The sequence below is a fragment of the Thunnus thynnus genome, chromosome 2 (genome assembly GCF_963924715.1).
Source record: "Thunnus thynnus chromosome 2, fThuThy2.1, whole genome shotgun sequence".
NCBI lineage: Eukaryota > Metazoa > Chordata > Actinopteri > Scombriformes > Scombridae > Thunnus > Thunnus thynnus.
This window is the reverse complement of record NC_089518.1, coordinates 10,472,020-10,484,089: the sequence shown is the minus strand read 5'-3', so window position 1 is coordinate 10,484,089 and position 12,070 is coordinate 10,472,020. Positions and strand designations below refer to the sequence as shown.

At 38.7% G+C, this 12,070-nt stretch overlaps 2 protein-coding genes across 3 annotated transcripts; both read left to right on the top strand.

Moving 5' to 3' along the window:
- Positions 1 to 3,080: 3,080 nt before the first annotated feature.
- Positions 3,081 to 5,948, top strand: si:ch211-12e13.1 (uncharacterized). Of its 2 annotated transcripts, XM_067602591.1 has the most exons (6): positions 3,081 to 3,165; positions 3,562 to 3,642; positions 4,500 to 4,663; positions 4,846 to 5,088; positions 5,282 to 5,482; positions 5,692 to 5,948. In XM_067602591.1, the coding sequence occupies exons 1-6, from the start codon at positions 3,146 to 3,148 to the stop codon at positions 5,886 to 5,888; spliced, it is 906 nt and encodes a 301-aa protein (XP_067458692.1). In that variant the 5' UTR covers positions 3,081 to 3,145; the 3' UTR covers positions 5,889 to 5,948. The 2 variants fall into 2 exon arrangements, with proteins under 2 accessions (XP_067458692.1, XP_067458691.1); XM_067602590.1 differs by lacking the exon at positions 3,081 to 3,165 and having other exon boundaries at positions 3,237 to 3,642.
- Positions 5,949 to 6,087: 139 nt separating this feature from the next.
- si:ch211-12e13.12 (uncharacterized) lies at positions 6,088 to 11,501 on the top strand. Its single transcript, XM_067602596.1, has 2 exons — positions 6,088 to 8,020; positions 10,306 to 11,501. Exon 2 carries the CDS (start codon positions 10,319 to 10,321, stop codon positions 10,994 to 10,996), a length of 678 nt encoding a protein of 225 aa, XP_067458697.1. The 5' UTR covers positions 6,088 to 8,020; positions 10,306 to 10,318; the 3' UTR covers positions 10,997 to 11,501.
- Positions 11,502 to 12,070: the final 569 nt, after the last annotated feature.

Here is a 12,070-nt window from a genome sequence, read left to right as displayed (position 1 = left end):
TTTAAATATATGCCCACTTTAAAATAAGACATTTATTTAAAATGATTTTATTTTATCCGAAAATCTTGACTTTATGTTTCTTGCTGAGACCTGGTAACCAGGTGAGCATAGCTTGTTTTTAGAATGATACCCGCCAGGATCATGATTTTATCAGCTCTCCCAGGGCTCGTGGTCGGGGTGGTGGGCTAGGTGTTGTATTTAAAAAATCTTTTTAAATGTGGCCTGTTACCTTCCAACAATCTCACTAGCTTTGAGGCCCTTGTCCTAAAATCTTATTGCATAGATCCTGTTGTTTGTCCTTTATCGTCCTCCACAATCCAGCAATACTGATTTTGCCCACACTGTCAGTTATTATCCTCAGTTTATCATGACAGAGTTTCAATTGCTGGTGACTTTGACATCCACGTTGATGATATTTCTGATGGCTTTGCTACTGAATTTTTAAACATTATGGAGTCTTTTAATTTCACTCAACATGTGCCAGGCCCCACTCATAAATGTGGCCATACATTGGACTTAGTTTTTACTTTGAATCTGGATTTATCATCTTTGGTTTTAAGTGATGTTTTTATCTCTAATCATCTCTGTCTTGTTTTTAACTCTGTGTGAACAGGAATCTTCATAAGCTGGAAATTTGCTCACGCATCTTTAATGACACTAGTGCTTCAAAATTTTCCTCATTATTTGTGAAGTCTGGTGAATCCTTACATTTGCTCTCAAACACAAATGACTTAGTGAACTGCTTCAATGATATGTGCACAATTGCTTAAGATACGGTTTCTCTTCTAAAATGTTTATTTAAATCCAAATAATCTATTGTATCACCTTGGATTACTGAAAGAATCTGTGGCATTAAAAGGGAATGTAGGAAGGTTGAGAGACAGTGGAAGAAACCAAAGCTCTCGGTACACTATGAGCTATAAAATTTTTATTACAATCTTATAACAGTGCAATTAAAGATGCAAGAGCAAAATATTTTTCAGAGCTCATCACTTCCAACCAGCACAAGCCTAGATGCCCATTCAAGTCCACTGATCGACCACTGGTTCTCCTGGTGTGCCTATTACTTCAAATGCAGACTGTCAAAGGTTTTTAACCTTTTTCATAGACAAGATTGATGACATTCCATCAAAATTTAACACCCCCACTTCTGTGTCTGCCATGTATTGTCCTCAGCTGAATACTTTATATGTTTTTAAGGAAATAACTATCCAATAATTAACTGGAACTATTGCACATATGACACCATCATCAAGCCCACTGGACAAAATACCTACCAAATTTTTATTAGAGGTTCTAGATACTGTAGCCCATGCCTGCTCTATCATCAACAGTTCTTTATTTTCTGGATGTGTTCCCGATTATTTTAAGACCGCTAGTGTCCAGCTACTTCTCAAAAAACCTGGTTCTGATCACTCCAACCATAGCAACCAGCGTCCAATTTTTAAGCTTCCCTTTCTTGCTTTAAAATTTGCTTTAAAATTTTAGTCTTGACTTTTAAGGCCCTGCATGGTATGGCACAAAGCTACTAAATCAAACTTCTAAATCATTTCTTACCAGCCCGTAGCTTGAGATCCTCTTTTAAGGCCCTGCTAGCTATTCCTCAGTCAAGGCTGAAGACCAAGGGTGACAGGGCTTTTGCTATTAGGGCTCCAAGCCTGGTACTTTTATTTGTTACTTTTATCCATTATTTTATCTTTACTTTTAATTGTTTCATGTGTTATTTAATTTGTTGACTGTAATTTTGTATTTGACTGTTCTCCTGCTTTCTTTTATTTGTCTTTGTTTGTGAAGCATTTTGCAACTGTAGTTTCAAAAGGTGCTATATACATACAAGTTATATTATTATTATTATTATCATTATTATTAGCATTACTATTATAATTATTAGCATTATTATAATTAGGGCCCAAGCACCAAGCGGTGCAAAGGCCCTATTGGATCTGAAGGAATAATTATTTTTCTTCTATATTATTATTCTTCCAAAACAAACGCATTTTTGAGGGCCTAAACATGCACGAAAAGTTGTTAAACTTTGCACATACATCAGAAGTGGTTGCAGAAAATTTAATATTTTATGGGTCTCGCAAAAAGGCGGAGCAAAATGTCTCGACAGCGCCCCCTAGAACATTAAGACAATTGAGCCCCTCGACACGGATTGTCGTAGAAGAACGAAATTCGGTATACATATGTATCATGACCAGACGCACCAAAAAGTCTCTTGGCTACCTACTGGCAACAGGAAGTTTGAAGCGCCTCTCTTGCTAACTACTCCTAGCAGGTTAGTCAGAAACACATCAAATTCGGTTAGCCAAGGTGTAACACCTTGATGATGATAACTCGTGAAGCTTTTGAGTTTTCACCAAAAGCCGTTGCCATGGCAACACGTTGTTTGCCACAAAATACGAAGCTGTTTTTAAGGGCCAAGACATGCTTGAAAACTCACAAAACTATGCACACACATGGCAGTTCTTAAAGTCTGTAATTTCATATCGGTGGCTGGCATAAGTGTGACAGAATGGCTCTACAGCGCCCCCTACAACATTTCAACGAAGCAGCCCCCGCCCCACGTTAAACCTACATGTATGAAAAACAGTACACACATGTATCATGCCAGGGCGCATAAAAAGTCTCTTGGACCCATAGCTGAAACCCAACAGGAAGTCAGCTATTTTGAATTTAGTGGTCAATTTCGGCAATTTTGCATGTCTTATATTTTAACGAACTCCTCCTACAGAATTCATCATAATGACTTAAATATCAGTGTATGTCATCTAGACTACTATGTGATCAAAAGTTATCAAAGGATTTAGTTATGGTTGAAGCATGTGGCTGTGGCGTGGCGTTGAGTTTTGATGTTTCTTCATAACAGAGGAAATTGCTATAACTTTAGTGAACATGGCTGGATTTGCCTGAAACTCTACATGTTTGATAAGAGTCCCGGCCTGAATACGTTTACATGACAATATTCAGTCATTGGTGCAAACTGGCTCCATAGCTCCCCCTACGACATTTCAACGCAGCAGCTCCTGCAGCAGGTAAAATAGTGGACAAAGGAAGTGATGTTTATCTCCTCGCACTGTCTGAACACAGCCTTGGTCTGGAGACATCTACATGTCCGTGACAGAAGCCGTACGACTGCGCCATGCCCCGACGTGCGCAAGGGTGCGAGGGCCCGATCATCGCTGCTTGCAGCTTTAATTATTATTGGTGTGCAAACTACTCGAAAGTGTGTTGTTTGTCCCAGTAAGCTTTCCGTACTTGTCACTAGTGTAGTGAAGTCTGACTGTATTCACGACTCTCAACAGCTTTCGTACTTAAACATTTGTAGGGACTCGCAGTAATAAAGTTTAATTTAACTCGCTTAGTGTTACGTCGTAATGATTTATTTTGAGCAGTAATGGGAAATACGCAGAGTTACGTTGGCGCGTCGCTCTCTGTCTGTTCTGTGTGTTTACTTTATGTTTACTTTTACTCTTCTCATCAGCTGTTGAAAACAAATAGTCTCACCAGCGACAGACTTCCAAGTCTTGATTATCTTTTTATCAAATATCTGACCAGAGCTCTGACTCGGAGAACAGGCCACTTGTACCCGGCAACTAAAAAGCAGTGTGAAGTTGTTTACACGATCCTCAACTGTAGGTAAGTCCTCCTCCACTCAATAATGTGTTTTTCTTCCTGTTCCTACAGTTGAATGTTTGAACTTCTCTCTGCAGAATGATGTATGTGCAGAGTTTGATTTCACATTCATCTGCTGAAAGTGGAAAGTTTCTCTATACTCATTGAAAATCAAATTTTAATGGGTGGACCTATCAGCATGATTTGTGACATCACAACGTGATGTGGAAACTTGAAGCTTCCAGTGCACAAACACTGAGAATGAACTTTACAGTGAAGTAGGAGACATCTTGTGTGCAGCAGTTAAACTTCTGAAATGAAATATATTTACATGTTTATAGATGCTGGATTTTTATTGGCTTAAAGCAAACCAAACTTGCAATCATGAGTAATCAAACTACTTCATCTCTGGCACTGCCTTTACATACTCTCATTGTTTTATATATTACTTCTGTAATGTGTTCATGTATTGTAGTACTTGTAGAAGCATTGTATTAATGACATGAGGTCAACCTGCCCAGGGACTATAAATATAAAATTAGCTCATTAACTACTCTGGCACATTTATATTGAAGTGGAAACTGAAATGTTGATTAATGTGCACTGTCCCTGGTAGGTAAGTAAGAAATAAGTGAGTAAGTAGTAAATAAATAAAATGAGGAAGAAGGAAGAGATGCCATTTTAAGGATTTAAATAAATAGATAATTTAACTTTTTTGTGGAAAAACCATATCAGACACACATTACTAGTCAGATTGTGTTATATACATCTTAAAACATGTCTGGAGGGGATCTTTAAGGATAAAGCTTTTTAAACTGTCTGAATGAGTTAGCTGATAGTCATCCACATTTTCAGCGTCAGTGTATCTGTCTCTCTAAAAGGCTGGAGACTCCCTTGCTGAGGAGGTTCTGCAGTGCTGCAGGGTATGGTTGGGATTATCCAGACAGTGAGTACAGAGACATCCCACTGTGCTTCCCAGAGTTTCTCTGCCGCAGACTGCTGCTTATTCTCCTGACAGATCATAAGTTCATGCTGAGCCCAGCAGGTAAGACATCCATTCAGCCGATCCATTTCATCAAATACTTTTTTTAAAGTGATCGCTCCAGCATGTATTTTTGCAGATGTTTCATACACCTTGAGTGCTTTCCTGATCCCTTGCATCCAGGGTTTCATCACAGTTGTAATCAGAGGTGATGATCTTGCAGTGACTGTGAATGACTTTTTCAGGTCTGATTCGTGTGCGCCAGAGTTTGAAAACCCATCAGCCAGTCGATGAGCTGAAGAAGGGTCCATTCATGCTGCAGGTTCGAGTCCTGGAGTACCGGCAGGTTGATGCAGGGGTGGAGGTGGACATCTGTCTGTCTGCCACTTCACGTTGTGGAAGTCTAGTGTGGGAAAGTGTCTTGACACTCCTGTCCAAAAACAAGCTCCACAAAGCCAGCAGATGTTTAGCCAAGAAAGAAAATAAGAGTGAGCATTTTTACAGTGATTTCTGCTTAGAATGTATTCATTCAACAATGAAGCACAGTGGAAACATTAGAACTGAGAGGGAACAGTTGGTTGGGGTCCAAACAAGAGGCTCTCACAGAACACAATATACTGAACATGAGTGTAGGCTGAGTCAAAGTTTTCTCATTCTGGTTATGTTTCCTTGTTTTGACAGGCCAGATAGATGAGCCTGTGCCAGAAAATGTGAAGCAGGTTGAGATCAGAGTTCCCAGGAGTACCTGTCTGCAGTGTGTCTGGTCCTTCTCTGACTATCAGCTCTTCTATCTGCCAGCCAGGCTGTTTGGATACAGATTGCAGACTGCACCAAGTGTCTGGATGCTGTCTGTCTGCTTGGCTGAAATAGAAAAGCACAAAGGTACCCAAATGTATTGAGGTCATTGATTTTGTGGTTGACTTTGTAATTCCACTTATAGCCACATCATGCGAGCGTTTATATGTCCTTTGTTAATGTTCCTAGTTACATTTGTGTGTTTCCTGCTACAGTGAAGTCTGTAGTCACATAGTTAAGTTGTTCTCAGTCCTCATCACTGGTCAGAGCTTCTTGTTGTTCTGTTGTGTCATCAGGGGTTGGAGTCATCACAGCGCCAATCAACATCACCACCCAGTTTAAGGAGCCTCTGTTGGTACCAGGCAAAGTGACAATCAAGTTTTGGGAGATGATCACAAATGAGGAACAGTCGTCTGACCGAGGCCTCAACTTCCACATGCAGCAACATGGAAACAGCTCATCTCACATGGTGGGAGTGATTACGAAGTCCTGATCAACATTGAAGGAGGTTATTTGTAGCTCTGTCAAAACGCAATTAAATGCTGATATTGTACATTTTCAGTTTAGTTTTCTTTCAATGTGGACGGCATATTGTATGATCATAAAATAAAATATTGTAGTGTTAATGTCCATTTAGTAGTATAGGAACACTTATTAATGGATGTTTGGGTCTCCTCTTAAATTGTCAATGTTTTTAGCTTTAGTGAGCGCAACCACTTCAGTACTTCAATACCTATAATAATGTTAGAATATTCTTCTATCATCAGCATTATTGTACCTGCAGCTAACTACGAAAACACAATGTTTAAAAATGGTCCAATATGTTAACTAGTTATTCCCCAACTATGTCTGTCTGTCTGTCTTTTGGTGCTGGGCAGGTAGTGTACAGTGATTTTTTGAATTGTTTTTTTTTGCTGAAAACAGTGGACTGCTGCAGCTGGAAACAATGTCAATGAGAGCAGTGAGACTGAACAAAACAGCAATCAAAACACTTAGCTAAAAGACACTAAAATGTTCAATAGAGCTGAGGGGAACCATAGAATCAGATGTTTATTTTGTGCTTCAGCTTCCTCACTACAGTGACTCCTTTCACCTACAAGTAATTGTGTGATCAATTGTTACAATAAAAATATTGATTATATCCACTTAATATATTTCTAAAGCATTATCAGCAGGATTTTGTCCTGCAGGTTTCATAGGTTTTACTGTACATGAACACTTTGTCAGATGCCATGTCTACCAGTTAGACTAATGCAGAGATCATCCCTGCAGGGAAAGAAGACTTTTCAATATTTGATCCCTCTGATAATGCTGTTTGCAGCTTTCATGTATGTCAAAGTCTGTCCTCCTGTATTATTTATTGGAACACATTCAGTGCATGGGACTGAGAAAAGTGGCTTTTCATGCATCCCTGCACTGCCGCAACACTTCATAAAGGAATCACGGAGATGGTTTCTAGCATGATTTCTTTTGTACAAGAAGGGAAGAAAAGACTGGAGGTATAATCTGTGGTTTTCTGAGATGCCTTTTAATGAAAACAATGGACTATTTTAATATTCATCATACAAAGATTGAATGTCAGGTTTACTCAAGATTACCACTTCAATAGTTCATTCCCTTTTCTTTAAAATGATAGAAACTTGCCATTTAAAATTCAAGTTGAGCAATATATCAAAAATAGCTTAATTCGACATTTTATTCTTTCTTGCTGAGTTAAATGAGAAGATAGAACTATGTCTGTAAACTAAATATGAAGCTACAGCCAGGAGACAGCTGGCTTAAACTGAAAACAGAGGGAAACAGCAAGCCTGGCTCTGTTAAAAGGTTAAAAAGATCACCTACTAGCACCTAAAGGTCACTAACATGTTATATCTTGTTTGTTAAGTTAAATAGTCCGGTACATAACCACCCGTAAAACCACAAATAACGCTTTATGGGTGGAAAACTAGATATAATGTGTTAATTAGAGAACTTTAGAGGTGCTGGTAGGTGGATTTAGTTATCTTTGAACAGTCAGGCTAGCTGTTGCCCCTGTTTCCAGTCTTTATGCTAAGCTAAGCTACAATAAGTGGCTATGATAGCTTCATATTTAGCATTAATTTCATACTGGGTTTGAAGTATGTCCTCTGACCTCAATCATTCCATACCTTCTCATTGAGAGTATGTGTTTCTTGGTATGTTACCTTTTTGTTATATTGCCTTTTCCTCTAATTAAATGAGAACAGTTGTCCAAAAAAAGGTGAATGTCTCATTTTATGTTCTGTATATACTGATGTTTTTTTTACAAGATTCATCAATGTGCAACTATGAATGAGATGATCATTCTACTTGAAAATCACAGAAGTTCAGCAGTAACAAAGAAAAAAGCGTTATTGATGGTGTGATTGCAATCTGAGGAGCATCTTGTGACTGCCTTCCCGCACACACTGTGTGGAGTTGTAGTTTCTAGGGTGAGGGGAGGGTGTGTGCAGAGAGTCTCTGTTTATAGACGTCCAGGCAGAGGAGAAGTCTGTTTCATCAGCTGTGCTGCAGATCAGAGAGGAGCATGCTGGGTTGTTCCACCTCTGCCATGTGATTTTCATTACAGAAACTTCTGGGGAAGGATTCAACTGTGGAAAGCTTGAGGTAAAAGCATTTTTCAAATATTTGAATTTGATTTTTATAAAAAATTGACTCTCTTGTAACTGCATGTTATAATCCTGTATCTCTTCTGCTTGTATCAGTTGTATGGTTGAAATATAACAGTGTGTAGGGCAGTGGTGTTGAATAGATAACTGCTGTACAAAGGCTGGTGTCAGCAGTGACACTTATTTAACAGTATTTCTTGCCAAAAGAAATAACATTGCAGACTGTTGATGTGCTTTAGAAATTCTATCACTCAACAGAAGAAACATTTATATTAAATTATGCTTGGTAATAAAGGCATTCATCCTATAAGGTAGATCTGTGGTGATTATTTGGGAACACAGAAAGAGTTAATTCAAGATATTACAGTTGGATGACAGAAACACTGGTGTGAATAGATACTGTTCTGAGGATGTAAGGGTCAACTATAAATTTTTAAATTTTATAGTAAATTGTTGTGTAATATCCTCTTGTCCTGCCAGTATAACTTCCCACTGCCACAGTTAAAGCTGTTGTCAGGCTTTTCTGAGACAAAAACAGCACCAAGAACAAAGCAGTAATGCGATGAGTGTGTTTAAATCATATCTATTTTTCATCTATTGTTGCTCAGTCACAACCACAAGCCAGAGAACATGTACATTGATGTAATTATTCATTTATAGAGTCCTGATTCTGTCATGCATACGAGTCAGTCAAGTGTAAGAAGGTCAGTCTGTTAAGCTGCTGTACGGAGTGCATTGCAATTAGGATGTGGAGCCGTACAATGGAAAAACTCCTCTTGAACAAATCCATTAATGTTGCACTTATTGTAAACACATCATTTGTCTTTACGAAATTTAGCTGTCAAATGTATTCCTCTTTAAAAAGTCATTGCACAGAACTAAATTTAAACACAAGCTTTTCAGAAGTGCTACATTCTGGTACTGCAGGTCTGGCCAATGACAGATTTGTACAGTACGTACCTTTAAAACATCTGACAGCCTAAACTATGTTCTGAAGTCACTCAGTGATTACTTCATACACTTCATCTGAAATGTTGTTTCTGTGTGGAGAAGGGAAGAGTGTGTGTATGTGTGTGTGTTTTAGAGAGATGAAACACACACACACACTCCTTCCGTGGTTAGAGCACTTTAGAGGAATTCAGCTGTCTCCTTCCTCAAAGTGCTGATCCTCAGGGAATTTAAGTTATTTTTTGCTTCTTTTAAAAGTTCCAGTTTCATTTATTTATTCACAGAGGCCAATACTAAATGACAGTTTGTTCTTTTTTACCAGTCCACTGTTGTTCATAAAACAACTCCACAGCACTTACTATTACCTGCCCCAGTTACTCTGTTAGTCAGACATGTGAAGAATGGTAATACTACATAATGGTGGTATGCAGTTTGTAATTAATATACAGGCATGTGGAAAATTAAAAGAAAAACCTGAATAAATGAGAGGAGAAACATAACAAATTCACATGCCACCATGCAGAGCATGAGGGCTCCTTGAATGGTTTGATGAGTATGAAATTGGTGTGAATCATATGCCACAGCTTTCACTGTCACCAGATCACATCCCAGTTGAACACCTATGGGAGATTTTGGAGCGATGTGTTAGACTCCAACACAATTAGTAAGGTGTTGGGCTTTAATTTGGTAGCCATCTTTATATCCTGAAATGGTCTTTTTTCCAGAGATTAAATTTAAAAAGAATAATCAGATGGATTTTTTGCAAAATTGCAAGCAATGGTCTCATGCAACCAACTTTGTGACTCAGCTCTATTGTATAGTAAAGGTTCTGGATGAAAGCAATTTGATTCCAGCTTTTAAAATACCAGATACCCAACGAGTCAGATATATATTTTCCAGAGAGTTTTGCTGTATTTAGGCCTATAGAACTAAATATCTTGTTTTTGAAAAAAAATACTTTATAAGAAACCATGTTCATAAAGTCTTGTTACAGTATATGTTGCTACATCAAAGCTGGTAGGTTTCCTGCTTAGCTTGTCTGTTTCAAATCGAAAGCAACACAACAAAAGGTAAAAAATATGAAAATAAAACAGTATATATTCAGTCATAATAATTTCCATTCCAGAGATTACATTATTTTCCATTCAAGTATACTATTTATTAATTATTGGTATTAGGTCCAAAAGGTGGACTTAGTGTGCCACTGTAGAGAAAGTAAGTCTGTCAACTCAAGGTCCACTTTCTAGCTTTTTCCAGGGCTTTCAATCACATCTGATGATTTTCAATGTCAAGAATGAACTTTCACGCTCAATTTTCTGCTTTGTTTGAGTGCAGTCAAGAGAAATACATGAAGAAGCAAGGAAAAGGAGACACTGCCAGCATCCCCCTCCCTTCACCAACAGGAGGCAGCAGTGTGCAGGTCTACCATGACTACCAGAAAGTGGCTTATAAAATGTATCCTGGGAATGGCCACACCATAGAGCACAGTTCCCACACAAGGAGAGACCAGGTCACCAACCACGATGGCACCGGCAAGATGTTGTCTATGCCAGACATCATCTCCAACAGCCCAGACCAGAGGTACAGCATGAAAGACCAGAGTGTTCAGAGGAACTCCATGTGGATGATGGATTCGAGCAGCCAGGCCTATTCAGGGACAGACGACAACTCCACAGACCCACATGAGACCCTGACAGAGACTTCAACTCTGACTTTTGTAGACGCCCACACTGAGGAATCAGGAGAGAACCACAGTCTCCACGGGGTAGGGATGGTTTACCTCAAGGAGTTTGTGCTGATTGATGATGATGATGATGGAGACATGTCGCTGAGAGAGAAAACGGTGACAGACTTGTCTGTCATGGATGGAAAAGCTGCCGACCTGGTGCGTGGGAGGCTGTTGTCAACCTCCAGTGGCTCAGTGTCAGAGTGTAAGGACGAATCTCCAGCTCCTGAGGCGCCTCCACCTGAGGAAAGTGAGCCTTTGCCCCAAAAGCAACGCTGCTGTTTCTGCACCCTTTTATGACCCATCAGGTGGTGAAAGGTCACAGGTTTGAACCCTGTGGCAGCTACTGTGTCCAAGATCAGGGCTTTGAAGCTGTCCTGAAAGACTGGCGTAACATGTACTGAGCTTAAACATGTGTTCCTGTCGAAGCACATTTATGGCAATAATGACATACAGTACAAGTGTCATTTTGTTTTCTAATGCAGCTATTCTTTTTCAATTCCTATTATTCTTTTTTTCAGAGCCATTATTAGATATCAACAACCAGCAAAAATACTTTGTTTATCTCAAAGTGCTTTCTGCTTGATTTACATTTACAGAATGTGGTCGTGTGGGTCAAGATATAATCATTTTCAAGATTAACAAACATACCTCTGTAATCTATTACATTTACTGTATTACATTTTGATACTAAAAAAATGCATGTTCCTGTAGTATTAGATCTGAATGACAGACTTTGTGATAAATTCACAGAAGGTCGAGAAAGATCGAGTGCTAACATCAAATAAAGGAAACCTAAATAACCACATTTTGTGTCAAGTTAGTTTCTCTTTGTACACCATCTGTTCTGAGATGTGGTATCATATTCTTACATTACTATAACCACTACTTCTAATTCTATATAATGTATATTTGAGGGCTGTTATATATCTCAAAAAAACTCTCTATCCCCAGTTCCAAAACTTTATTAACAACAAATAACCCCAACCACATCAGGATTGCACAATAAAAATATCATGACTCATGACTAGATGACTATATTCAAACTTGCCACAAAAAAAACCCCAAGCTCAACACTCATGTATTATTTCCATATAAAGTTGATATGGTTAACATGGTAGCAGCCCATTTACACATCCAACAGACACACAGCAACATTAGCATTTGTAGTTTTCTTTCGGGCCACCTTGTGAATGTACTTCTAATATTCGCTCTCCTTTTAGCTCTGTTTTGTTTCCACCAACTCTTCAGAGAAATATCTGGCTCTTTAGCTGCTTAACGTTCCACTATGTTCACCAGCTAATCACTAACTGTACAGCAGGTTTTTAGGAGTTTTTCTAGTCTAAAAAGAGCGCTGATAGAAGTGGTGAGAGG